Genomic DNA, 27,220 nt, shown 5'->3' on the forward strand with positions numbered 1-27,220 from the left:
GATAAGCACTAAGAGATGAGCTCTTACAGCTAAAAGAAAAATTTTAATAAAAAGTTTTAGAAAAAAAAAAAAATTTTAGCTCTTAGAGATAAGCTCTTACAGCTTAGAGAAAATTTTTAATAAAAAAGTTTAGCTCTTAGAGATAAGCTCTAAGAGATGAGCTCTTACAGCTAAAAAAAAATGTTAATAGAAACTTTTCTATTATTTGTAAGAGCTCATCTCTTAGAGCTTATCTCTAAGAGCTAAACAGTGGGTTTGCAAAAAATTTAGGTATGAGCTCTTGGAGCTGATCACCTTATCTCTAAATAAAGCTATATATTATTTAGTGAAAACGTAATTATTTATTTACACTCAACAAAATATCGGTCATAAGTTTAACATCACATAGCAACATCATCGGAGGACAACATTATCAGAGACTGACATAAGAGTGACATCATCGGACAGTAGGATTACGGGGATCATAACAATCGGTATGCGAAAGCATATAAAAATAAATCACACAAACACAATAATTTAAAAATACAACAAAATAAGAAAATAAATACATCAAATATAATAAAAACAATTTGAATTAAAGTTAAGACGGTAGTTTAAAGTGGACTATTAAATATATATTGTTGTTAACAACAAACATTCATGTTGGCGATAAAATTGGTTTTGCATTTATGTAAACCAGTCGTTTGTTGGTGACATCATCGAAGAGCGACATGATTGGAGAATGACATCATAAATTATGTTGGGGATTGAAAAAGCAACAAGTTGGATCGGCAACAACATTAGGTTTGTACTTATGAAAACATCAGTCTTTAGTTAGTGGCATCATCGAAGAGCAACATCATTTAAGAGTAACCTCGACAAGTGATCAAAATAAGGTGTAGGCGGCATCATCCGAACGCGACAACATCAGATAGTAATATAATCCAAAAGCGTCATCATTGATCAGTGGCATCATCAGAGAATAATTATGTGGGCAAAAATATTGATTTTGCACCTAAGTCATAAGTTGGTGACCTCATCGAAGGGCAAAATCATTAAAAGGCGACATTATCGGCGGGCAACACAATCAATGGACGATATCGGTGAGGGACATTATTATAGTGTCATGGAATTGTAAAATCATCACAAAAAGGCGTCATTATTGAAAGACGACAACATAAGAGAGTGACATCATACAATAGAAAAAATATATACACTGAAAAATATATGCCATTATCATAAAAAATGAGATCATCAAAGTACGGCATAATCAGGGTTTGACAACATCAGGGAGAGATTTCTATAAATTAATGAAAAAGTATTAATAAAATAGTTTTATTTATTAATTAATTAAATTTCCAAGTACAAATACTCATTTTAAAAAACACAATTATTTTTCTATTTATTATAACTAAAACTATATTGACATGATAAATTTAAGTGTTTATTTTATAAAAATTATTAAAGAAACTATATATATACCCTTAAAGAAAAATTCATCGGAAAAGTGACAACTTCAGAGACCAACAACATCTTTAGAAGTGACATCTTAAAATTGGTACACCTTTAGAGAAAGACATCTTCGAAGCACGGCATTATCAGAAGGCGGCATCTTTGGAGGGGCTACATCATCAAGGAATGACATAATAAATTGTGTCATCCAGAAAGGCATCAGAAGTATCTTTAAATATAAAAAAACGGTTAATTCGGCTTTTAGGTAACATTATTTATTCAAATTAAATTATTTATTTAAATTTCATTAAAAACGTAAACAAAACTTTGCCTGTAAATAAAAAAGTAATTAGCACAAAGTGCTTTTACTGTAATCCCAAAATTACAGAATAATAATACCAACAACATACTAAAATTTCAGAAAATTTAATCTTTAAATTTTAATAACAAATTTCTATTAATTGGTAATAATTAAATGTCGTAAATAGGGGTTTGCGACACATTAGGATAATAACAAACATACTTAAAATTTAAAATTTTTAATTTTAAAGAACAAAAGTTATCGTTTTTCAAAATTCTGACTAGTAAGAATAAAAACAATAAATATAATGACAATAACAATATGTTTTGAAATCTAAGATTTCGAACCATAATAAACATTGTTTAGAACTTCAGTAAACTTTATCATGTTCATTTAAAAGAAAAAAACTTCACCAAACTTACTTAACTTTTAAGTTTTCCTTTCATCATGTTGACTTTCTTTGACTAGGTGGATTGTTGTCTAACTAAGCAAAAGTAGTGGAAGTTGACATCAGTAGCTAAAGTTTACTAAAAAAATAAAAATCGAATTATAAATTTTAAAATGTAATAAATATTTATTAATATTATTTCAAAATTTAAAAAATGTAACAATTAATATTTACCTTAGCTTTCCACTTTCTCTGCACTATTCTGTAAATATAAAATAACAAAATTAGTAATAAAACAAGAAAATAAATAAAGTTTATTTGTTGGTAATAGTGTGATAAATGTTTTATTATTATATATACGTTAAATAAAACACAAATAAAGACGTTAAACTTCGTAAACTTGCCGAAAACAGAACGTTGTATCAAAAAAATGGCGTCAGTTCTTCCTGTTCGCTTTTAGCTTGACTTTGGTCATGTGTTCACACCTTGGGTCGGATCACTTCATGTGTAACTCCAGGCTCCGTGCCAACGTGTAATTTCTGGTCACGTGACCACATCTGAAGTTTGAGATCAAGGTCCGCCATTGTTGAGAAAACAAAACTTTTAGAACTAAAACCATAATGATTTAAATATTATAAATCAATTTTTAATCGATTTATAATTAAATTATAACCAAACATTTTATTCGTAGCTTTGTTAAACATTTACAAAAAATGATATTTTATTTTGAATATAAATAACAAAAACTTACTTTTTATGTGTCAGGTCCAATAATTCATTCATTAGTTTGTTCATAGAATAACCTTTTATTAAAAAAAAAAATTTTTATAATGTCAATATTAACAATCCAGTTGCTAAAAACATAATAAAAACATAATTTAGATAACTTCTTTTTAATTGATTTAATAAACTTATTAATCTAATACAGGTGCAATATATAATAAAACTGCTTTTTATTCTAAACTGTTAAATTTATTGAACTACTTATTCTTATAAACTCTAGATATAAAACTACTATAATGCAAAACCATGCCTTTAATGGAGGTTTCTTTACTCCTCAAGCCAACAGCTGTTAAATTCGGTAATAAATATTATTTATCCCCGACGTTTAAATTAAATCCAGCTTAAATATCGATCCCAATATTTTTATTTTACCTGATTTTGTAATAATTTATATTTGTAAAGATTAAAATATATATATACTTTATTTTACCGTTAACCACTACTTAATCTGACTAAGATTGGTAATTTGCCTTTAGATATAGTCTGTTGTAATATTAATTGTATAGCATATTTATTATTTACTTTTATCAATGTCAGAATGTGCAAAAAAACAAAAAAAAAATAATAAGTCTACATTCAAAGCTATAACGCCTGATTATTAACTTATACCTACTATATAGTGAACCAAGTCGTTTACCTTTTAGTAAATTGTTGTCTGCCTTTTAAAAAACCATCATACTAATCGTTTTACAATGAAAAGTTTGACAGTTTTGTAGTACAACATGCAAATAACTATTTTTGGTATATTATAAACGTAAATTTTATTTTTAAAATTGCCACTGTTAAACATAGACATCATATATCTATTTTAGTTTATCCCCATTTTAAAGTAAAATTTGTTATAAAATTTAAGTTTTTAGCTTTAAAAAAACATATTAATTAAACCTTTACCAATTATTATGAAGCCAACTAGTTTTTATATAAAAAATAGTAACCCCTGTTTCTTTTAAACAACTATTAGTGTAATAAAAACCAAAATTACATCCCCTTTTAAAACAAATACCTTTGAAATAAGTTATACAGTATTTTATTAAATAAAATAAACAAAACCACAACAAAATTTGACTAAACACAGATAATTATCTTAAAAATAAGATGCTTTCTTAATTTAAAATCTTTGATACTCTTTTAACGAAAAAAAAACATTAAAAATTGGATTTCAAACATGGCCTACAATTTAATATAAAACCCAACTTCATAAATTTTTAGCAGAAGATAATTTACAGACAAAATTTAAATATTTATTACATGAATTAGTCTTGAGCAAGATAAGAAGCAATTTTATTCGCAGGTTGCTTTTTCAAGAAAAGCAATCAAATCAGCACGTTCACCAGCTTTTTTAATACCGGCAAACACCATTTTTGTTCCTAAATAAAAGATAAATTTTAACAAAATAGGAATTAAAAAAAGGAATTTAAACTAAAATGTTAAAATCAAGTATAAAGGTAGAAAAAAATTATATAGTTTAAAAAAAAGAAAAAATAAAAGTTATAAAATTTACCTGGAATATATTTTTTAGGATTTGTAAGATAAACATCTAACGTTTCTTTTGACCAAGTTATTCCTATAAAAAAAGGTCAATATGATTAAACTGTAATAAATATTCATTCAACTAAACACAATAAAAGGAAGAACATTTTAAATGAGATGTTGAAGTCTTACTTCAATAGTAAAAAAAATAAAATGAGTCTAAATAAAATGAAAGTGTGTGACAAATATGTTAAAATTTAAACATACCTTTATCTCTATTGGCCTCCGTATAATCAAAACCTGGAACTGAGCCGGTTTTTCTTCCAATTAATCCATGCAAGTTCGGTCCTTAAAAAGAATAAATATGATAATCTGGACAATCTAAACATTAAAAAAGATGGCTACCAGTTAGGCAACCTGAATCTACATAATATACTTAACAAGTCTTAACAAATACTTAACAAGTTTAACATCATATAAAAACAAGAATTAATTCTATTAAACACCATTTAAGGTTTCTGAAAAGAGGGTTTGGGTAGGGTATATTATCTAACCTTTATTTAACCCTGTAATAAACAGCATTGTTTTTCTTGATGTTAGTTTTTACTACAGATTCAATTTACCTATTTTAAAAAATATAAAAAACATATTTATACCAGTTTTAGTGCCACCCCCTTCATGATGGGTATGACATTGAGCGCACTTCTTCTTAAAGATATCTTTGCCTTTTTCATAGTCCCCAGCTTTGCTTTTTTTACCCATATTTAATTTTATAATCAAATAGCAAACTTAATAATTAAATTTAAAAATATAAAATGATTCTTCTAAAAATAAAAAATGTTGTTTAAAATTTGAATTGAAATTCAGAAATTGGTTACTATGACATCACATAACTTATCTAACGTTTATAAAAACGTAATTTTAAACATTTTATTTAAACTGTCAGACTGCTTAAAAACATTCCTAACTGATTTGTTAGCCAAGATTACGTTCTGACTGTCAGACTGTAGTTGCCAAGTTACTGAAACTATATAATATAATTTGTTCTGTCTTATTAAGTAAGACTAACTTCTAGGTTTTCAGTTTTTATAAACAAAAAGATAACAGCTAATTTAACACCTTCAACCAGTCAACAGCTGAATTTTTAGGCAACAAAACTTAACAAAAGTGGCATAAACCTTTCATCACGTATACACTAGAACAGCGTTTGACCGTTTTACTACAAGGTCGTAGCGGTTGCGCAATCACTTAAGGCACGCCGGTAGCATGTGACGTCAGCATACCACACACCATAATACGCCCTATGAAAGACTTTATATTATATTTAACGTAACTTCCTTTTAAATATCGTGATATTCAAATATCTTTCCAGTGAATACACGTTTAAACAGCTTTATTTAATTACAAAAACTTATAGTTACTAAAGTTTATGCTTCTACTTTAATAATAACCCATTCTAAAGGCTACTGTAGCTATTTCCTGTGTATGCGATGACGTCACTCTAGTTTAAATCAATAGATTTTAATTAGCATAAAACAAAACTGCCCTAAATAGAAGCATAAAATCAATCCCAAATTGTGTCCGCTCTATTAACTTACCACTCACGAAAGTTCTTTGTTTTAAGTAAATAGTATTACACCAGAGTGAATCAGACTTAACGTCATCCAATAATAGCCAAGTATTGCAACATTTAAAAGGCAAAACTACCTTAGATATTCACGTTTTTTAAGGTGTATAAACATACATGATACAGCCTACTATAATGACAACAATTTTATTCTATTTAGACAGTGCTAACGCATTATAATATACTACACAAATGCACACTACATACAAGTACAGCAGCAATTCGTAACTGCCTGATAATGAATACCATTTTACTTTGAAATACTCAATTTGTGTTTGAAAAATTTTAAAGACATTTAAATAATTCATTTAAAAACCCCGTTGCGAAAGATTAAGCAAAGGTAATCAAAGTTAATATGACAATTTATCAAACAGATCAGGTATAAAACACAATAAAATCATAACTTTTTTTAAGTTAGAATGAACTTTAGATTAGGTTAAAAAGTTATAGGTAATTGTTATAGTTTTTTATATTACCACAACATTTTATTTTATATAGTCAGTGAGATTCTAATTTTACTTTTAAGCATTTTTGTAATTACAAACAATAACAAAGTAAATTTTAAAATCTATTCCAACCACACTTGAATAAATAAAAATAAATATTAAATATTTGCAAAATTTAATATGTGAATATTGTAACTATTGTTTATCTAAATAAATAGATAATATTCTAATTTTATAAAACAGTAAGATAAAAACCAACCAAAAATATCTCAGATGTTGTCAGGTTGATAACATTATAGGCACATTGCACAAATTCAGAATTCCGATTTCAATTTTATAAACTAAATCAATAAGAATTTCAATATACTTAATCAAATATTAACTTAACCTACGCATAACCTTACTGTTTACATTAATGTATATTGTGTAGATTTAAATAGCACCGTTAAAAGGAAGAAAAAAGAACAAAAATAATAAATTAACAGAATAATTTAAGAAGTTAGTTTTGTCTGTAAATAGTAGAGATAAAAAGAACATGCATTTGACCTAAACACAAAGTACAGTTGTGATTTAATAACATAAATATTTATTTTGATTTTATATTTCATCAACTTTAAAGTTTAACTACATCTAAAATATACAAACTTCTTATATATACACTGTCATGCAGAGAATATTCAGTATTTTGAATAAGAAATTTGAACAACGAAAATAACAGAGCTTTAGTTTGCAATTCACCAAACAATTAATACTTCAATTATCAACATGCAATTTTTCCAACACAGCAACAATGGAATGCCCTTACCTAGCTATCATAATAAAACAATTCATAACATTTCAAACACACATTTGCAACATATTTTTTAAACAAGTGCCATTTTACATATTACTAAATGAAAAAACCACTTTTTTAAACCATGTACATTGTATATTACCAAAAACTATTTTAAAGAATATAATATTAAAAGGGAATTACCCAGAAAAGGGTGGGGGTAAAGGGGGTTAATAGAAAATTCAATGAAGGTATACAGTCGTTTTGGGGCACATGTCTAATCTTCAAAACTGGATTTCGGGAATAAATCAGAGATCCAAAATATACATGTAAAATTTTCACGGTAAGCAGACACAACAGCACTTGAAGCAAAATTGATACTTGAAATGGAAACACTGAAATTAATTTGATTTGGAAACACTGAAATCAAGAGCGAGTGCCGTAACGTTGATGTGGCGGCTTCTGTTGAGAAGCAAGTTGTTGATTTCGTAACTTTTTCATTTCTAAAACTTCGGCCATTGTAAAACCTTGAAAATCAATTTTACACAAGACTTATAAATTTATCATATTTTGTATAGGTATTTAAACTTACTTTATATATTAACTAAGTTCTACACTTTAGATATTGTAATTTACATGCAAATTAGCAGGCATTGTGATTTTAAGCTCCTTTTTCCACTATTTTTAGCAATCAAAATATATTAATAATGAAATGCATTAATTAGTAAAATTAATTCTTACTTAAAAGCAATATTCAAAAGCATTACAGAATTAACCACAAAACACACTTAAATAAAGAGTGCATTCCTTAAAAAGACAAGTCAAAAAATAAATTAACGCAAGCATAACTGACAAAAATATTTTCAAACTTGAATTAAACAAACAAAGATTTTCGGTGATTACTCTATTTTACTAAAACACAAATTATTTAATCACCTGATCCTATTCCCGCGCTAAAGTGAATTAATAAAAAGATATTTAAAAAGGGTGTTAGTAAAAATAAAACCTAAACATACATGCTTCAATTCATCAAATTATGTCAACAAATGTTGAATAAAAATTTTAAAAATCTAGTTTTTGTTTTACTTCTATATCTACTAAAACTATCAACTCTATATCTAATATGCTATAAGGTTAATGCTTGTGACTTAGTTAAGCATTTTTACCCATTAATTTTTACGCATCAGTGGATGGTCAATTAGTAAACCTAAATAAAAACAAAAAAAAATAAAAAGCAACCCCTCTCAAAAAATGGTTCTTACCGAATGTTGATACATTAGTACTTGTACATACTTTCATGCCATAACCTCTATATTAAAATTTGATTATTTTTTAGGATTTATTAACCGTGCAGACAAAAACATTTTTTTTTTATTACTACTTAATCATGATTTTATATTTCTACCCCTTATAAATAAACCCTAATGTAGAAAATGGTTAGTGGTTATATATAGTGTGTGGTGCACATATTGACATAAAATACAACACATTTTAATAACCATGCAAAGTTAGTTTTACCTGAATTTGAAAGGTTTTTACTTTTTGAATCGCCAGTTGCTAACTCATCTCTTGGTGAGGTACCTTGTGTTCTATAAAAATTCAACAAAACAAAATCAATTTTGATCACCGAAAAATATTTAAAATAAATTTAAAATTTCATTTTTTAATCATTTTATTTTACCTCCCTCCTCTTATGGACACAACTGGTTGTCCTCCACCTCTGATTGTTGATACACCACCATGTGGTGAATTTTGTCCCGCTCTGATTGGTTTAGCTGTTAAACAATAGAAAGTTTATGTGATGTCTTTTGTACAATTTAAAAAAAAATATATAAAGGTGCTAACCAATTTGTGCCGAATGGCCACGTCTGTTCATGTTCTTTGCTCTAACAGCTTCCTTGATTTTATCAACCTCGTGTTGGTATCTAAAAATTTAATTAAATAATGTTATATAAAAAAAAAGTAAAATTTATGCATAATTGCTTAAAATTAACACAATTTTTTCCATACCTCTTTCTATCTCTCATTGCCCCTTCTTTAGCATCTCTTAATGCTTGCTCCAATGCTTTTACTCTCTCTGCAGTAGCTCTCAATCTTTTTTCAAGTTTGGGCAGCTCACATCTCAAGTCAGCATTATCACGAACGAGCTGACATAAAAAAATACGGTTTAAGATCTTAGGTTATAAAATTTTGAAGGTTTTAAAACAACAAAAACATAATTTAAATTACTTGTTTGTGAACTTTTGTAAGTTGGTCCAAGTTTCCTTCCAGAAACGAGATCTTTTGTTTTTGGACGACAGATCCCCCAACATCGTCAACATCATCACCACCAGGAGGCTGTAAAGAGCAAAAAATTATATTAAATTAAAATAACAAATAAGTTTCAAATTGTTTTAATACTGTTTTACCTTCTTGACTTTGGCGTTAAGGTCTCGCACAAAAAGTTTTCGTAAGTTGTGCAAAGTCTGGAGTTCTTTACTAACTGTCTCTTCCAAACCCTATTGATACAAAAGTTTGATTAAAAGTTAAATTAAACATTAACAAAATACAAAACCAGTTAAATTTACTGGTCTATATAATGCCCTACATTCAGGATTTCAATTTTCATAATATGGTTGCAACTCTTAACTAATATTTGCCAGCGTCAACTAACCTTGCACCACCAACATCAGTTTTTATTTATTTTGTAGGTTAATAAAATATGTAGATATTTATCAGCCACTAAAGCTTTAAATATTTTTAAAGAGCAAATTTATTTTTTTACTTTGAGATCTTGTCTTGCTTGTTCTCTGCGATCAAACTTTGAGTGAAGTTCTTTCAACTTAAATTCTTTTTCTTTCTCATCTTTCCTAAGTTTCTCAAAATCAGATTGGAGTTTATTGTGCTCAAGTTCCAGTTTTTGGTGATTACTAAAAACAATTTGAAAATATTAACAAAATCTAACTTTTTATAAATATTTTTAACCTACAGAGTATAGAGTACCTGCTTTCGGGGGTTGCTTGTTAATTAAACATTAGCTAAATGAATGTTAGTATATGTAGTTTCTAAGCTATTAGTCTTACAAATAAAAAGTAAAACATTTTAAGGTCAAAATATGATCCACTCACTCTTTCAAATCTTTAATGAGCATCATTTTCTCTTCTACTTCATCTCGGAGCTTGGAGAGTTGAACTTGATGAACATTTTGATGAGAATCTATTTGTTCTTTCATATTTACTTTAAGATCCTCAGCTGTCTTCTGGTGGTCCTGAAAAAAACATTTAAAGTTTTAAGTTAAAAAGATGTAAAAAAAAACAATAAAAAGGGAACAACTTTTCTTGGAAATTTGTGTTTTATAAAATTTAAAATAACAATTAATTTAAAACTCTAAACTTACCATCGACTCTTTTTCTTTGTCCTCTAGAGCCAGAAGTCGAAGCTGCTCGCTCGATTTAAGATGAGAGATGTCCTCGTTAAGTTTATCGATGGATTCCTCCAAGCTTCTCTTCTTATTCTCAACATCTTTCATGTACTCCACCAGCGACTTCATCTTTGCTTCATGCTAAAAAAATCCAAGAAAACTAGTTACTATATATAACAGAACCTAATGATTAAACGATATATACATATTATTATCCAAGTTCAATTTACAGGACTTTGAAATAACAAACTGCTGCTTGCGGGCAAATATGGCAGGTGATTAAAAAAGTAACTATTAAAATGGGTAAAAACGTAACCCATAAAGCGCCTTAATCATATTATTAAAAGCACAATATTTAAAAAAAATAATATAGGAGGGAAATGTAAACTACAAGGACCATAAAGTTAAGTGTCATATTTTACAAAGTTTTAACTTTATAACATACCAAGGTACAAAAAAGGACAAAAAACATATTTTGATGTTTTAAATAATTTATAGAATGAGGTAAGAGGTTTTACAGCGAAAGTAAGAAATAAGAAAATGTTATAGATACTAAATAAATCATGAACAAAACTAGGCAGAAAAACAAAGTATTTTAAATATTAAATAAGAATACTTTGTCTATTAAAACTTATATATTTATATATGTAAACTATTTAATAGAACTTCCTAATAATGTTAACTAAAGTATTGCCATATAAAGTCTTGAATTAAATAAAATTTTTAAATAAAAAGTCGATATTTGTAAAATAAACTACAAATAAATACCTGTGAAATAAGTAGTTGGGATGATGCTAATTCTTTTTCTGATTCATCCAACTTTATTTTATTTTCTTCTTCTTTTGATTGAAGATTTTGACATTTACTTGCAAGTTGTTTGACTTCTGATTTCATTTGTGAAACATAGAGGCGAGCCATTATTATTTCTTCATCAAATTTCTCACCTACAGCAACAGGAATTTGCTAAAAAATAAAACAAATTATACTAAATAAAAAAAAATACTAAAATAATAAAAATTTTATAAAAACAAAATAAAAATCGTCTCTTACATAATAAAAAAATGTCACATATAATTAAACAAAGGCTACCAAACTGTTTATAAAGTAGTTTAACTATCAGTATATGGACTATGTATATTTATTAATTTATTTGTCCAACAGGTTTTAAAAATAAAAAGAGTGTTGAAGATGTGTAGAAAAGTATCATGGGTAAATTAGTCACAACATAATAAAGAAACCAAGTAATACAGCATTTAATAAACTATAGCGTGAAAACATTTTACTGGTATATCTTCTACAGAATGTACCTTAAATATATACTTACATGCTGTTCTTTGTTACCAATAGCCGTCCCTATTTCACCAAGATCTTTCAACATTGAAGTCATCATATCACCAACTCGTTTACGATGCACCTCACTTGTATCTTTCAAATGTGAAACCTCCTTCTCAAGTGTACTAACTGCTTTCTATATCAAAAAAAAATCATAGATGTTTAAATATACAAAGAAAATTTGATATAAAGTTGTTGATGAAAAAGGACAGCACTTAAAAATTTATCTGAACTTGACTTGGATAATCTTTTGTTATCTATTTAAAATAAAGCTTAGTGGTTTATATATTCATGTATGTCTAACTTATAGGTTTTAAAAATTGATAAAAATGCTGTTTGTGGTGCAGATAAATTATCACAGCACAGAAAAATATTATTTGAGAGTTGCGATCATGTTACAACAAATAAAATGCCGACTGTAAGGCATGTTGTTGACTGGTAATTTTAAAGTAAAAATTAATATTTTATATTAAAACATTAAACTTACATTTTTGACGGTAAGTTCCTCAGTAATTTGAAGTAATTCCTTGCTTTTATCTTCAGCAATTTGAACTTTTCTGTCGTAATTTTGAGCAAGTTCCTCAAGAGCTTGAAGGACGTCTTGAACTTCTTCTTTAGCTTGCTCATTCTCAACCTAAATAAAAACAACTTTAAAAAAACATGTCAAGAATAAAATTTTGCCTAGTTGAAATTGCTAAATGAAATAAATGTTTAGGGTTTACTATTTCAATGAAGAAACTATGAAGTTATATTTACCTGAAGTCTGTTCATTTCATCTTGAACATTTTCATAATCAACTCTTGTTTGAGCGATAATTTCTTCTTGTTCCAACATTTGTTCTTTTAATTGCTCGATTCTTTGTGAAGTTTGATTTATTTCCTCATCCTAAAAAAATAAAAATTTTAAAATGTGGCAAAATTTTTCAACAACACATTTTAACTTAATTTGGACCAGTAATCAATTTTTTTAACCCTTTTTGATTACTGTTTAACCCTTTTTGATTAAGCCCAAATTTCATGAGCTAAGTCCCACAAAAATCCCCTTTTTTGAATAAAATTTTAACCCACCTTGTCATCCAGCATCTTGTAAAGATTATTTCGTTCTTCTTCCAAAGAATCTGTGGTGGCTGTAGTCATAAGAGAATCATTTGATTGCACTGATGTGATCTAGCAAAAAAATCATAATCAACAACTTCATGGGCAAGGTACTGTTATAAGTTGGCCAAAACAATAATTCAATGTTCATTGTTGTGTAAAATGTTTTCCTTTATAAGGAGTAGAGTTACCTACCCAACCCAGTCATAAGTTAACTTTGACAGTTTAGGTTCCTCAGATAAAAAAAAGTGAATTGGTTTCAGGATTTCGAAAGATCATTTTGTTTAAAACTTTTACCGAAAGCACGAATAAACAGAAACAGTGGGGATCAAACTAAGAACCTTGTATAAAAAGTTAAGTGTTTTCACCCTTATATGCCAGTTAAAATTGGGCAAGTTACCTGGTTTATAACCTGACTTGTTGGCACAGTGGGTTGGTTGTCAACTATTGCTGCTAGATTTCGATTTTTCGTGTTAACCTGCTCACCAGTGGGCACTGTATCACCTAAACACAATCATTAAAAGTTAAAACTAGTTGTACGGTTATGTGTTAGTTACAGGTACATATATAGATAACAGAAAGCATTATACAAATTTATACAGCAGCAAAATTGAAAGAAATACACAACTGACAAAGAAAACATTGCACAAACACCAAACTTACATATTTGGTTGCAATTTTCATCTTAGTAAGCATAGAAAAAAATAAAAATATTGAACTAAGTTTCTTAAAAGTGGTTAGTATTTACAAACTTGCAAGCATTAGGTTTGTGTTAGTTCACAAACTGTATAGCTTGTAGATTTTTTTTAATAACAAAACAATAAAAAATTTAAAAAAAGCGTTTTTCAACATATTGAAAACCTCTGTATATCTAAAAACTTTATATAAAATTTGATTTAAAAAAAACTATTTTACCATTTCTCCATCTTGTTAATTCCTTCTCCATATGAGCGATAGTGTTTGCATATTGTTTACATCTATCCCTCTCCTTCTCATACTTCTTCATCCACTGTTCTGCAGTTAACTCAACATTTGCTTGTACTGAATTCTTGATGGTCTTTGCCCTTAAAAATAAGTCCAAATAACAATAAATTAGAACATTGTCATTATTTTTTAAAAATACATACGAATAAAACCTTTAAAATCTTTTTAAAATTGTTTGCCTTTGAACCTTTTTTTAAATAGCAAAAACTTATAGATATTAGTAGATATGTTCTTGTAAAAATAATAAACGGTATCCAATTAACTCACCTTACACCAAACAGTAATGTTGACTTTGTTTCTGCTTCATTATAACTTGCAGGCGAGCAACAAATAAAAATTGTTGTGCGACAATTCCCCCCCAAACTGTCTTGTAAGATTCGAGTCATTTTACTATCTCTATATGGGATATGAGTTTTCTAAAAAAAAAACAAGTTTTTTTAAGTCTTCTTTAAGGTAAAAGCATTAACTTTCAAGTCCTAAGTTAACCAAAGTATTTAAAATTTTATTTTCTCGCTTATATTTCAATTTAACAGAATAAAAAAATGTTAAAAAATTCTTACTGTTCCATCAGCAAGTGAAGATATAACATTTCCAAGTGCAGATAATGAAGTATTTATATTTCTTGCTTCATCTAATCGTGTGCCTTCTGCACCTGTTTTCCCAACCTTCGAACAATAAATATAATATAAAGCTATGACAAATAATATTAAAAAACAAATAATGTAATTTTTTTATAAGTTCTAAAAACACTTAATAAATAATAGAAAATATAGAGTCAACAAGTATATTAGAGTTAAACAATAGCTTTTAATTATATAAGTACAACTAGAATCCTATACCAATTATTACATTATAAGTGACTGATGGATGTAGGCATTAATTTACAACATTATCTTCTAACCCTTTAATTATAACTGTTTAACATAACAAAAATTAAAAAACAACTAGCAAACAAAAATATTTTAGTACACGTTAGATTTTAGAACATGGAAATTTTGAATGGTTTATGTTTTTACCTTTTCGCTACCAGCTAAATCAACCAGATAAAGTTTTCCTGTTAGTTTGGTTTCAGTAATTGTATTTTCTTGTTTGACATTGATCAGAAATATAGAGTGACTTCGAGAACTATGTTCATTCATATCTAAATTAAATAATTTGTTTATATTTAAAAGTAAATTATAAAGTCTGTTTAATATATTTAAGCTACAATGTATAATTCTTAAATGGAACAACATTTTGTTGCAATGAATTGAAATTTACAAAATGTACATTTTTATAACAAAAAATGTACATATGTTAACTAACAACAAGAATGAAAAAAAAATCACAAATTCTTATTTTTATTTTTACTTGTAACAGCTACATGTCGATTTGATTTTCCTTCATCGATCGTCTCCATGACTTCTTCGGGAGATGCAACAAATCTCTCCGTACATCCTTTCACATAAGGGACTCTGTTCTTATCCTCATGGACCGATAAGTTGGTCTTACTTACTAAAAATTACAATTTAAAACAAATATTAAAAATTTTTTAATATAAAATAATGTGCCTTATAAAAAGTACATATTTAGGAAGCTAAAAGCATTTGAGTTGGTATTTTTAACTAGTTTACATTGTAAAATGATTACTTATTTGATCTCTTACCATCTAACAAGTCTTTTATTTTATCTAAATAGATTTCAAAATAAGATATTTTTATGTGAAACTCAAGATTTTCGTCCATCTGATAAATGTGGTTAAAAATATCGTCGATAATTCTCGGAATAATTCCACGTAAATTGTCGTCATGTAAAACACCCTAAAATAAAAATTAATTTTAATATTTTAATAATATTTGAAACAAAGTTGTGATTTTGAGATTTTGGTTTTTACCTCCATGGTATGAGTTTTTCCACTTGAAGTTTGCCCATAAGCAAATATTGTCCCATTATAACCCTCCAAAACATCTAAAAAAAATACAAAAGTAAAATTGGATTATTTTATGCATTTAATGCTACAATAAATTTTTATGCTGCGCTATGTTAAAAATTAAAGATAAAAAGTTTTTTGTGTAAAGATAAAAAGTTTTGGTCTAGACAATATTGTTGATATCTTAAACATAGGTTTGACTTGTGCTTGAATTTTGGCTTTAAGTATATTGATTACCATTTGCAAAAACATAAATAATTTAAACTGTTTAAATTGTAGAGAAAAATACCCAAGCTTGGGCTTATTGATTGGTTAAGAAGCAGGGAGAGGCTGACTTTGTTTCTCTAATAAGCAAATTCCCAAGACAGACAAAGGAAAACATTAAAGTCAAAGACATTATATTATTATCCCTTTAACCATTTTAATTTTTTTATAAAGTTTAAGTCCCGATGAATTTTTAAATTGTTATGATATAAAAACAACTAAAATTTATTTTAAAAACTATGTCATATATATATAGTTTCTATTATAAAAAGATGATTACAAAAAGTTTTAAATTACAAAAGAACTAAAGCTTTACAACATGATATTATAATTTGATTTTTAACATTGAAAATTTGTTATAACATCTAATATGTATACAATATCTTATTCAAAAGATAAACTGTAACACTACCTTTAACAATGGGTTTAGCTCCAGCTGTATACACTTGTTCTTGTGTCGTAGCAGCTCCAAAAACACGATCAAATGTAAATGTTTTTGACTATATTAAAAGTAAAAAAACTTAACTAACAAAAAAACATAAAAAAAGGTTTATTTTAAATAAAAAACTCTAAGAGGTTAAGCTATACAATCAAACCCAATATTTGTTTATATATATACTAATGGTACTGAAAAGTATTTACTGGTTTTCCGAATGTAACTTGTTCTGGTGAAGGGAACTTGGATAGAAATTCGTCTCCTCTTGCTTTTTCTGAAGGATTAAGTGGCCGAAACCGGCACATAACCTAAAAAACATTTATAAGAAAAAATAAAAATACATAAGTAAGTTCAGCCAAAAAGTAAGTAAGACTAACATTATTTATTATGATAAGAAAAGCTAAAAACTTATTAATGAATAACCTTGATGCTGCATTCTGCAGATGCGTCTTCTTTCGTTGCCATATCCAAATAACAAAAACTTATGAATCTCTATTCAGTCAATTAGTTTCGCACGCCTGATCCAAACTTATAATACACTCTAAAGTTTACAAATGAATAAAAATAATTAGCTTTATTAACTATTCTAATAGATAGTATGTTGTTAAATTTAATCACACAACAAATATAGGTTTCTTGTCAACAAAATGTAATAAACGTCTCGACAAAAAAAAAAACAAGTTCGGTCGAAAATGAATATTTTTACTTCAGACGAGCAAAAATATTAACAAATCAATTTTTCTCACACTTCTCTGTATAACCATAGCTGTTGCTATTAAATAACTTTATTTTATATACAAGATATATCCTTTAAATTACGATACAACATGTTTTTACAGAACAAAAACCTTCAATTTAACGGAACAAAAATCTAAATATTGAATGAAAAGCAGACGACGACAAACAACAGGAATTATGTTATAAATGCGGGTAAACAAAAGTTGTAACTGAATATATTAAAAACGTCACCACAAAAAATAGAGTGTGGCGTGTTTTTAAACAACTAAGTAAATAAAATTCAACTAAAAAAACTTTATTTTTGTTTAAAAATCATATAGTTAATACCTCCTACATCAATATTATCCTCTTATTACCATAAAATAACGTTACTCAAAACTAACCTCTTTAAAATTTGAAGGTTAATTAAACACCTCAACTAATAGCCCCCTACTTAAGAATACAAACAAATCATCAATCTAAAAGTTGTAATTTTAGGAGGTGCAATTTTATTAAGTTTTTGCGAACAATAATACAACATACAAACCAAGAGAGTATCACAATTTTACCAGCGGCCCTTATTAGCTTAAAACATTATACAAAACATGACTCAAAAACAAACACACAGTTACAGAAGAAAAGGAAAATTATGAAAACTAAGAGTTAATTTGTCTTGTTCTTAAACACGTAAAAATTCGGTTCAAAACACGGAGCCTGTCTTTGAGTACTGCGTTACCTAATAGTTGAAGTTTAATTGAATTACTAACAGGTATAACTGCTAAAATCCACCAGATCCAATTCGGTCCGTTCTCAGTCTGTAATACAATTAAATAAAATAAGAAAATAACATAAAAAAGTCATCAAATATTTCCACAAAATCTTTAATCAACAATAATTTTTTTTATTTTAATATACTGTTTCAAATAAAACTTACATTAACATTGTTGTTGTCTTTTTCAGGAAATGGACCATAATTTTGCATAATAGTCGATTTAATAGGACTAGGTAGATTATTATACCACAAAGAAGCTGCATCGTAAGTCTGTAATCAATCAAAATTAATTTGTTAAACTCACAAATTTATGTAATCCATGTTAAGTGTGTGTACGGTATGTAATAACCATTAATAAATCCAGGTAAGCCTCTTAAGGGACAAAACAGGTTACATAACGAATATTAATTTATAATTTAATTAGGATTTAGCTTAAAAATAATTGATTAAAAATGAATGCTATTTTTATAATTTCTTACCAAAAACTGGCGTTTACATAACAATTTTTTAAACTAGTTACGTAACAGTTTAACCAAGTGTTTACGTAACAAAATTACCTTGTTTAAAAGTTGAATGAGGTCATTTACCGCCGTTTCTTCAGTTACTTTTTCATCCACAATAAAAGCTAAAGCAGCTACGTTGTAACCATCTCTAGTTTCCCTTTTACTCGTACGAAATCTTCGAAATCCAATACAGTCAACTATCGATCTCCCATCATCAAAAAATGTTACATCTCTTACTTTTAATAAAGTTCCAACCGTACTGTGCCTAAAAAACAATAAAAATAATTATAATCCCAAGAGTTTTGAGCACTCTAGTTTCTAAGAAGAGTAGATCATATTAAAACGTATATTTCAATGTTTTTTTTCCTAGTAAAAATGCGTTTGAAGTTGAATCATAATTTCTCTAAAGTAAAATAAACAATGACAAGAAGTTTTTAGATTAAAATAATATATGACAAAGATTCTTTGTTTTTAATTAACACACTGACATTTTAATTCCATAGAATTGTAAAATTTGTAATAGAAGTAGGAACAAAGAAACTTAAGCGTAAACCACATATAATTTTGATTATGTAACATACAAAATAGTTATGAAACTTGTTCAGATTCTAGAAAGACCACGGCTGCTCACTAGCCCGAGGGCTTAGATAAACTTCCTAGTAAGTATGTGAACTATAATAGCCATTTTTCAGTTGGTAAAAATATCGATAAATCATTTTTAAATTAAGAAACGAACTCGGTATTTACATATAACAGTTACGTAACGTGATTCTAAGGAAGTTAGAAAATGATTTACGGTTTATTTTCGGCGGGCATGCACATTCCAAATTCTCGGTCGTTATGACTGAAACATCTTCGTAACATTAACCTATAACGAGGTTCAAACACATGTAGAGGACAGGGCATAGATGGGAATGCAATTGTACACACGAATATAGGCTGCAGTTCTCTAAAAAAGTAAGTCAATTTTTAAATACAAAACATAAAGTTCAATAGTTATACCTCTAAATTAAAAAAACGACGTTTTTTGCCTATTTTTTGATATACTTACGAAAGTTGGTCAATATCTTGCTGGTATTGTAATTTTCTTTCAGCATAATCAGTTGGTAAATAAGTTTTCAACAAATGTTCAGTTATAATGTCCTGTCCTGTTTGCGTTGACTTTACTAATTCAGATATAAAACCACGTAACGAACGTTTACAGTTTGGACAAAACGGAATGTGATCAAAAGACCTAGAAAAAAAATAAAATGACATAAAAATGTTGAATACTAAAACTATTAGATCGTTAAATATGTATTTTTAGATTTAAACCTTAAAGATATCCATAGAGCATACAAACACAACGTATAAAATATGCATTTTTTTAAAGTACAAAACAATGTACTCACTGTTCTATGCACGAATGACAGTAGACATGGCCACATGGAGTACATATAGGATTGTAGAATACAGACATACATAAACTACAAGTAAAATCAGTTGGATCGAGTAAATTTAATAGGAAATTATCTTTGAACGATTCACTTCCAAAATCAGATTGGGAATTTGCTTTAAAATGAAAATAAATGATTGATTGTGAGTAGGTGGTGCAAAAAAACAAAATAATTAAATTTTACAAAACAAATATTATATAAATATAAAATCAATAATAGCTTGTCTTACATAGAATTAAAAATACTCTAAAATAACATTTTTTATCTATGAATAGACTAAAAAAGTGTGAAAAAAACAACTAAAACAAGTTTTTTTCATGTTTTTATACAATAACAATTTTATGTTACATCATATGCCTTACGCATAAAAATACTTACATTCATTCTGTACAATAGAACTACATAGATTTTGTAAGCCATCTATGCAGATTGGATTGTCAAAAGGGTTATTGGTTGAAAACATATCTGCTAAAATAATAATGATTAATTAAATGATGATTTCGGCCATTTTGTTTTTACCTGAATTTTTTGTTAACTTTAATTGTTATAATAATACCTGTTGGTACCCATTGCTTTCTTTTTGAAAAACCAAAACTATTAGAGTTAACACATTGAGATTTTAACAAAGGTAAAGACGTTGTAGTGGTGTAAGTGACACAACTTAATCGTTCAATTTCGTTGAAATCGCCACAATGTGAAAATGAGCCTTCTTCGTTTAAATGAACAGATTTTAATTCTGCAAAAGCTTCGGTGAAGGGTAAACTTGCAAGGCAGTCCTCAGTGAACATATTTAAAGATTTTTGAGAGAAGTGGTGCGGAAGTTTCCTTATACTAGCTTTGAGTTGAGTTAATGAAGAGGAAGACATACAAGATGCTTTGTTCAAGTTGGGATCCGAAACAATCTTGATTAACTAATAAAACATATAACAATGAATTAAAATATGTTTGATAATATACACTTACACTAAGCCTATCAAATTACCATCTAATAATTTTACCATTAATGAAATACACCATTTAATACATTATTGCTAATGGATAAGTACCTGTTTGATTCTCTTTTTAATTTTGTTGTTAGAACACTGTAAACTATAACTTATCAAGAGAGAAAAAAGAGCATCTTCATAAAAGTGCAACTTGTACCAGATTTCACCTTTTAAGTAATGCGCCTAAAACAAAGTTTTATTTATAAAACTAAAACATTTTTTTTTACCATAAAACAGGTTAACTTGAAATTGCTTGTTATAAAATACCACAAACTGCCAGTTTTTTTTATTTGAAGCCCCATAAAATAGACATACACATGTACTTTAATTTATCATACAAATGTGCAGAAAATACTTTATAAAAAAGAAAACTTAAAACTAAAATATATGATATAAGTACAAAGTAGTTCTGGTTTATTACCTCTGGCCATTTAGGAATGAGGTAAGTTGATCTTATTGTGTCTATTAAAGCCTCCTGATAATTCTCTAAATGATAATGAGCTTTTGCCCGATGGAATATAACATGATGGCTGTTGGGTACTATTAAAAAAATACTTAGTTAGTTTAAAGTATTAAGAATATTACACGTCAATTAAAATATTTTGAAAGAGTTTTTGTGCTTACATATTTCTAATGCTTGTGTAAATTTCTCAATAGCTGCTTCATATCTCTTGTCTTTAAAAAGAGTAAGGCCCTCAATTGTTAATTTTCTACCACTTATTTCCAAAGGACAGCATTTTGATATTGCAGAAGATAAAATCACATTTGGTCTTCATAAAAGTTAATTAAAACAAATTTGAGTACTATGAAACTTTAAATACAGTTCTACCAAAATTTAGTCTTACTAGAAATTATTTTAAGCTACCTGAATGTTTCATTCTTTTCACTGAATGTCATGTTGCAAGTAATGCAGGTTGTTGAACTTGATCCAGGGTTATAATTCACACAAGTCTTGCAAAAAGAATGACCACATAGCAATGTAATTGGGTTATATAATAACTCCATGCAGCATTTGCAGGACAGCATCACTAAACAAATATAAAAAATGCATAACTAACTTTAAATAATTAGTAAACAAAAAATATTATTTGTACTTAAATATATAACACTTTAAGTTTCGGTTTTAAAATATTATAAACACTTTTTATGAATTTTAAAACTGTTTCAAGAAGTTATTTTTACTACATTTTTTTAATAATTAAAATGGCTACCTCTTTCTTTTGAATGTTTTTCAAAGTTGCTTTGTACATCATTATTCTTTAAGGCTTTAAGATATTCACAAAGTAAAATAGTTGACAATTTAACCAAAGTTCTGGATTGAATACGTTCTTCATTAGTAGATACCTTTAATATGAAAAACTTATAAATTAGGCTTTATAGGCAGACAGACAGACTGTTTAAGTACAAAATATAGCCTAAAATTAGACACGACATTTAAACTACAGGAATTTGAAAACACTTTTTTTAAACGCCATTGATTTAAATAAAGTTATATAGTTACTCACCTGTTTGGCTATGAAATGTAAAATGCTTTCGGGTAGAAACATATTATCGTTCGAATTTCGGCTGTCTAGGCGACAACGTTTTTTCAATGGTGGCTCACAAATCATAGGCCTAAACGAATAAGCAAATTCACGGGAAATACGACTTATCTTCATAATTTCTTTTCTGGTTTAAAGTTGAACAAATCGATTACATAATTCCAGCAATATGATGTTACATAACACGACTTTTTCCCTTTTTTCCTTTCCGATGCGCTTGAATTGTTGTAAACCATAACAAAGTTATGTAACAAAAAATACCCCACAAATATCATATAACATGAATATTTATTTAAAACACAAAACCAAATACTTACACAATTTAAAAACAATTCAATTCATGTTATTTAAACTATAAATAATAGTGTTTTTTTTAAATAATCAATAAGTAGTAAGAAAAGAGAACTGAAATACTATTACATAATCATTTTTAAAATATTTTTTAAGTGCTTATCTCTCTCAGTTATATAAGCACCTGACCTAACGTTATATAAGTATTTTAATTGAATTTGTTACAAGAAGTGGTACAACGTATTTTACACCTTTAAATAGTTTCTACAGTTATATAAGAGAATTTTTTCTCAAAAAAAAAATCTTTAGCGAATAAATTATCATGAAAGTTCAATAATTGTAAAGCATACACAACTAGATTTATTTGATAAATAAAATATGGTTCGAAATTGTTTGATTCTTTTTTATAAATATAATTTATTTAGTAGGTTTATTAATTAAATTATAAATTTAAATATGAACTTTTTTATATTTAAACCTAATTTTAACAAGCGAACACGCACTCATTGATATTGTAATATAAAAGTAAACTAAATTTAAAAGCAAAATACCGAGTTTAATTTTTTAGTAATCAAACAAGTATTAAAATATAATAATAACAAAACAATTAAAACAAAAATTTTACACATTTTTTACTTATATTTTAACATTTTACTTAAATTTTCAACCAATATTTTTTACTTTAATGGACAGCGAAAAGGACGATTTTTGACGGCGACCAGAACGCTATTAAATTATTCAAGCGTTAAACTCACACTGATTCGTTATTTTATAAAAAAAAAAAAATAATGATTAAACGATATTTAGCTGGAGTTAAATCTTCATTTTAAATAGCAACATACAAAATAATAATACCAACAACATATTAAAATTTCAGCAAATTTAATCTTTAAATTTTAATAATAAAATATATTAATTAGTAATTAGTGATAATTAAATGCCGTTAATAGGAGGTTTGCGATTCGTTGGGATAATAACAAACATACTAAAAATTCAGAACTTTTAGTTTTAAAGAACAAAAGTTATCGTCTTTCAAAATTCGTCAAATAAGAATAAAAACAATAATAATAATAATAATAATAAATATAATGACAATAACAATATGTTTCGAAATCTAAGATTTCGAACCATAATTATCTTACATGATTAGTCTTACACAATAAAACCTCACACAACTATTTACATAAATAGTAAAATACCATATTTAAAACATCCCAAAAAAAACTAGCCTTGTTTTAAATTAAAGAAAAAAATGTATATAAATAAAAAATGTGAATCGTTATTAGAATGTAAAAAATGGTAAAAAATGTAATATTAGGTAACGAACATTTACATTAACTTTACTTCAAAAAAGTATTACTTCCAAAGAAAAAAAATAAATCCACATCGAAGAAAACGAAAACTGAATCTTTATATTCAAGACAAATTAGTTTTTTTCATCAGCTTTTTCGCTTTAGGCAATAGCATATGCTAGCTATTACCAAAATAATAAATAAACCCCCAAAACCGCTAATTAAAGCTACTGGAACTGTGCCTAAAAAATAATAATGCGATTATTTGTTCCGATGTAGGTTTTGCTTTCGCAGTATAATTTTCACTTAGTTTTGAGTTTTTTGCCATTTTGAGATATTAACAACTTAGTAATATTGACCAACTTTGCGGTCATTTTTGATAAGATTAATTAATATCCAAAATAGAATTTAGCATTAAATACATCCACTAAACTTTAAATATTTTCAGTTTTTACCATAGCATTTTCCGGCTACTTCGCTATACCCTTCGCTACAGGGACATTCAAATGTTCCGATCTTGTTTACACAAAGCGAGTAAGGGCGACATTGGGAAGGAACAACTGAGCATTCGTCAAAATCTGTTGTAAAAAGAATTAGTAACATTACCACAACATACACAAAATAACACAGATTTCTTGCAAGCCATACCTTCGCAGTTAAAACCATTTCCAGTAAATCCGTTAATGCAGTGGCAAGTGTAGTTTCCTATGATATTAAAGCACCAAGCATACACGCTACAATTATGTGCGCCAGCACATTCGTTGATATCTTTAAAGATTTAAAATCAACAATTGTTTTTTTGTGATATCATGTAATCATGTAACTTAACCCTTTGAACACAGTTTATAGTGGGTCATATTTTATACCTGAACAAGTAATTCCATCCCCAGTAAAGCCATTGTTACAATCACAACAAAAACTTCCAACTGTGTTCGTACAAGTCGCATTCCTATCACAAACATCGGTCGTGCACTCATCAAAATCTAAACATTTTTACATAATTTACTCTAGCATATAATTGTAACAAAACTATGCAAACCTCCGCATGTAAAACCGGTTCCAGTGTATCCAGATTCACAAGTGCATGAATAATTTCCAGGTATGTTTGTGCAATTTGCATTGGAGCTGCATGAATCCATGTTTTCGGCACATTCATCAATATCTAAGTTTAAAAAATGCAATTTTTATTACACAAAAAAAACGCTTTAACCTTCATATATTAAATGATAGCCTAATATTTTATCTTAGTTGTAATATCGGGAAAATTTGATGATCAAATAATAAGAGGTTAAAGCAGTTTACCCGAGCAAATTAAACCATCTTCCGTAAATCCAATATTACAGGAACATGAATAACTTCCAACCAAATTTGTACATAACGCGTTTGTGCTGCAGTTGTTCATATTTTCCTCACATTCATTTACATCTATTTTGCAATAAAAAGTGAATAAGAAACTATTTACATAAAGTGTATCCTAAACAAAAACTCTTGCTAGTTTTGTAAATGTTTTACCTGAGCAGTTGGTATCATTACCGTCTCTATGAAATCCATCCAAACAGGCACATGTATAACTACCAGGATAATTTTCACACATAGAATTTTCACCGCATATGCTTGCATTTAAGCATTCGTCAATATCTATAAAAATATTTTTATTATCCTTCAATCCCAGCGTTTATACGTGACGCGACGTCTTAACATTAAACTTTACAATCAACGTATATACGCACTCGATACTTAACATGTTTTACAAAGCCCAGGCTTCTGAATGACATACCTGTACACACAGTCCCGTTTCCAGTGAATCCATCATTACAAATACACTCAAACAATGTGTTGTTTGTTGAAGTACAAGTAGCATTTCCAGAACATGGTTCCGTACAGGGTGAAGCTAAAAGCATTAAAGACTTTAGTGTTCAACAATTCTCCTGTTTAAAAATGATATTTCAAAATATAAAAGAAAAAATATCTTAATATCTTATCACATTCTTGTAATTTCACTTTAAATTATCACTTACTACAAGTCTCCTAGGGTACGTCACAAGCTCTTGGTTGGCAAAATGGAAACAATGGTGTCATTGTACCACCACTTCCACAGTGACCCTGGCATTCTCCATAGTTGCCGCAAGATAAACTACAACACCAAAAGACTTAGATAAAATGTTTAAATTTAAATATCGAAGCATCATTATAGCCCTGATGCTATGATAATCATTTTTTCCTTTAGACATTTTAACACAATAAAGATAGATTGAAATCATTAAAATTTAATCCAAATTAAGTATAACAGGCAATCTTTTAAACATACTTACCCAGCGAGTATTCCAAATAAAATACCTAAGCATAATATCACACCCCCAATTTTAAAACACCTTTTTTTCCCTTTACTTATATTTTCCCAATAACCCCTAATTCCATTACTTCCCGTATTATCTTCACTGCCACTACTTCCATCATCAGACATTTTGTTTTTATGCACAGTTTAGGTGATAGGCAAAAAAGTTAAAGTTGACCAATATTTATAATTTTAACGTCCGTTCGAAAACATCTTCGAGATATGGGTAACCTTATTCAGTCCAACTAAGGAGTTGTTTGATCTGGAGACATGTGTTGCAACAATTGTTCTAATACACAAAGAAATGTGGTGTAACAATCACGAAAGTATCCCTTAGTGATAATTGTTTCATTAAGGTGATTATTAAGGTGAAATCCCTAATAAATTAACCGCGGAATATTTTAAGAGTTTTAAAAGTAATTTTTTTAACAATTGTTCCCTTAAATGAAAGTTAAATCTAGGATATGGGTTATCAACTGTGCGTTTACTATGCTATAAAACAAATTCGTTACAAGAAAAGGCACAACACGTACCTTTAAATTGTTTTTCAATTACCAAAGAAAAAATTTATTCCAAAACTATAAAAAAAACTTGATTGTTTTTCCAAAGCCTTTCTAGTTTTTAATGTTCTGTGAAGTATAAAAATGCACCGAATGTATGTGATCCAGCATCAATATATAAAATAATTTTTCAAAAGAAAATCTGGGTAA

The 27,220-nt window shown here is 27.8% G+C and overlaps 4 protein-coding genes and 1 long non-coding RNA gene across 6 annotated transcripts; all 5 read right to left on the bottom strand.

Moving 5' to 3' along the window:
• Positions 1-452: 452 nt before the first annotated feature.
• Positions 453-2,178, bottom strand: LOC145759963 (uncharacterized). Its single transcript, XR_014286561.1, has 3 exons — positions 2,155-2,178; positions 1,462-1,660; positions 453-1,279 (listed from the first exon to the last, which is right to left on the bottom strand). It is a non-coding gene; the product is annotated as an uncharacterized LOC145759963 (long non-coding RNA).
• Positions 2,179-3,914: 1,736 nt separating this feature from the next.
• Positions 3,915-5,193, bottom strand: LOC145759068 (cytochrome c-like). Its single transcript, XM_082572800.1, has 4 exons — positions 5,030-5,193; positions 4,641-4,721; positions 4,405-4,467; positions 3,915-4,270 (listed from the first exon to the last, which is right to left on the bottom strand). Exons 1-4 carry the CDS (start codon positions 5,133-5,135, stop codon positions 4,185-4,187), a joined length of 336 nt encoding a protein of 111 aa, XP_082428926.1. The 5' UTR covers positions 5,136-5,193; the 3' UTR covers positions 3,915-4,184.
• Positions 5,194-6,141: 948 nt separating this feature from the next.
• Positions 6,142-26,639, bottom strand: LOC145760052 (kinesin heavy chain-like). Its single transcript, XM_082573917.1, has 28 exons — positions 26,624-26,639; positions 17,061-17,089; positions 16,844-16,945; positions 16,614-16,701; positions 15,902-15,975; positions 15,674-15,827; positions 15,379-15,522; positions 15,045-15,169; positions 14,589-14,693; positions 14,296-14,444; positions 13,960-14,108; positions 13,708-13,728; positions 13,445-13,548; positions 13,018-13,116; positions 12,707-12,835; positions 12,438-12,584; positions 11,943-12,086; positions 11,387-11,581; positions 10,595-10,759; positions 10,326-10,465; positions 9,983-10,127; positions 9,627-9,716; positions 9,448-9,555; positions 9,229-9,365; positions 9,064-9,143; positions 8,900-8,993; positions 8,737-8,807; positions 6,142-7,745 (listed from the first exon to the last, which is right to left on the bottom strand). Exons 1-28 carry the CDS (start codon positions 26,637-26,639, stop codon positions 7,645-7,647), a joined length of 3,105 nt encoding a protein of 1,034 aa, XP_082430043.1. The 3' UTR covers positions 6,142-7,644.
• Positions 17,822-22,787, bottom strand: LOC145760050 (LON peptidase N-terminal domain and RING finger protein 2-like). The gene is made up of 14 exons (XM_082573913.1): positions 22,557-22,787; positions 22,263-22,395; positions 21,917-22,079; positions 21,676-21,821; positions 21,473-21,591; positions 21,112-21,234; positions 20,622-20,976; positions 20,444-20,533; positions 20,021-20,180; positions 19,681-19,863; positions 19,426-19,578; positions 18,684-18,894; positions 18,289-18,396; positions 17,822-18,169 (listed from the first exon to the last, which is right to left on the bottom strand). The coding sequence occupies exons 1-14, from the start codon at positions 22,707-22,709 to the stop codon at positions 18,011-18,013; spliced, it is 2,256 nt and encodes a 751-aa protein (XP_082430039.1). The 5' UTR covers positions 22,710-22,787; the 3' UTR covers positions 17,822-18,010.
• Positions 24,055-26,910, bottom strand: LOC145760051 (uncharacterized). Of its 2 annotated transcripts, XM_082573914.1 has the most exons (10): positions 26,488-26,910; positions 26,194-26,309; positions 25,953-26,066; positions 25,688-25,813; positions 25,478-25,600; positions 25,215-25,337; positions 25,042-25,158; positions 24,824-24,943; positions 24,631-24,753; positions 24,055-24,417 (listed from the first exon to the last, which is right to left on the bottom strand). In XM_082573914.1, the coding sequence occupies exons 4-10, from the start codon at positions 25,767-25,769 to the stop codon at positions 24,323-24,325; spliced, it is 783 nt and encodes a 260-aa protein (XP_082430040.1). In that variant the 5' UTR covers positions 25,770-25,813; positions 25,953-26,066; positions 26,194-26,309; positions 26,488-26,910; the 3' UTR covers positions 24,055-24,322. The 2 variants fall into 2 exon arrangements, with proteins under 2 accessions (XP_082430040.1, XP_082430041.1); XM_082573915.1 differs by lacking the exon at positions 25,478-25,600.
• Positions 26,911-27,220: the final 310 nt, after the last annotated feature.

Source organism: Corella eumyota, chromosome 7, assembly GCF_963082875.1.
Source record: "Corella eumyota chromosome 7, kaCorEumy4.1, whole genome shotgun sequence".
NCBI classification, from domain to species: domain Eukaryota; kingdom Metazoa; phylum Chordata; class Ascidiacea; order Phlebobranchia; family Corellidae; genus Corella; species Corella eumyota.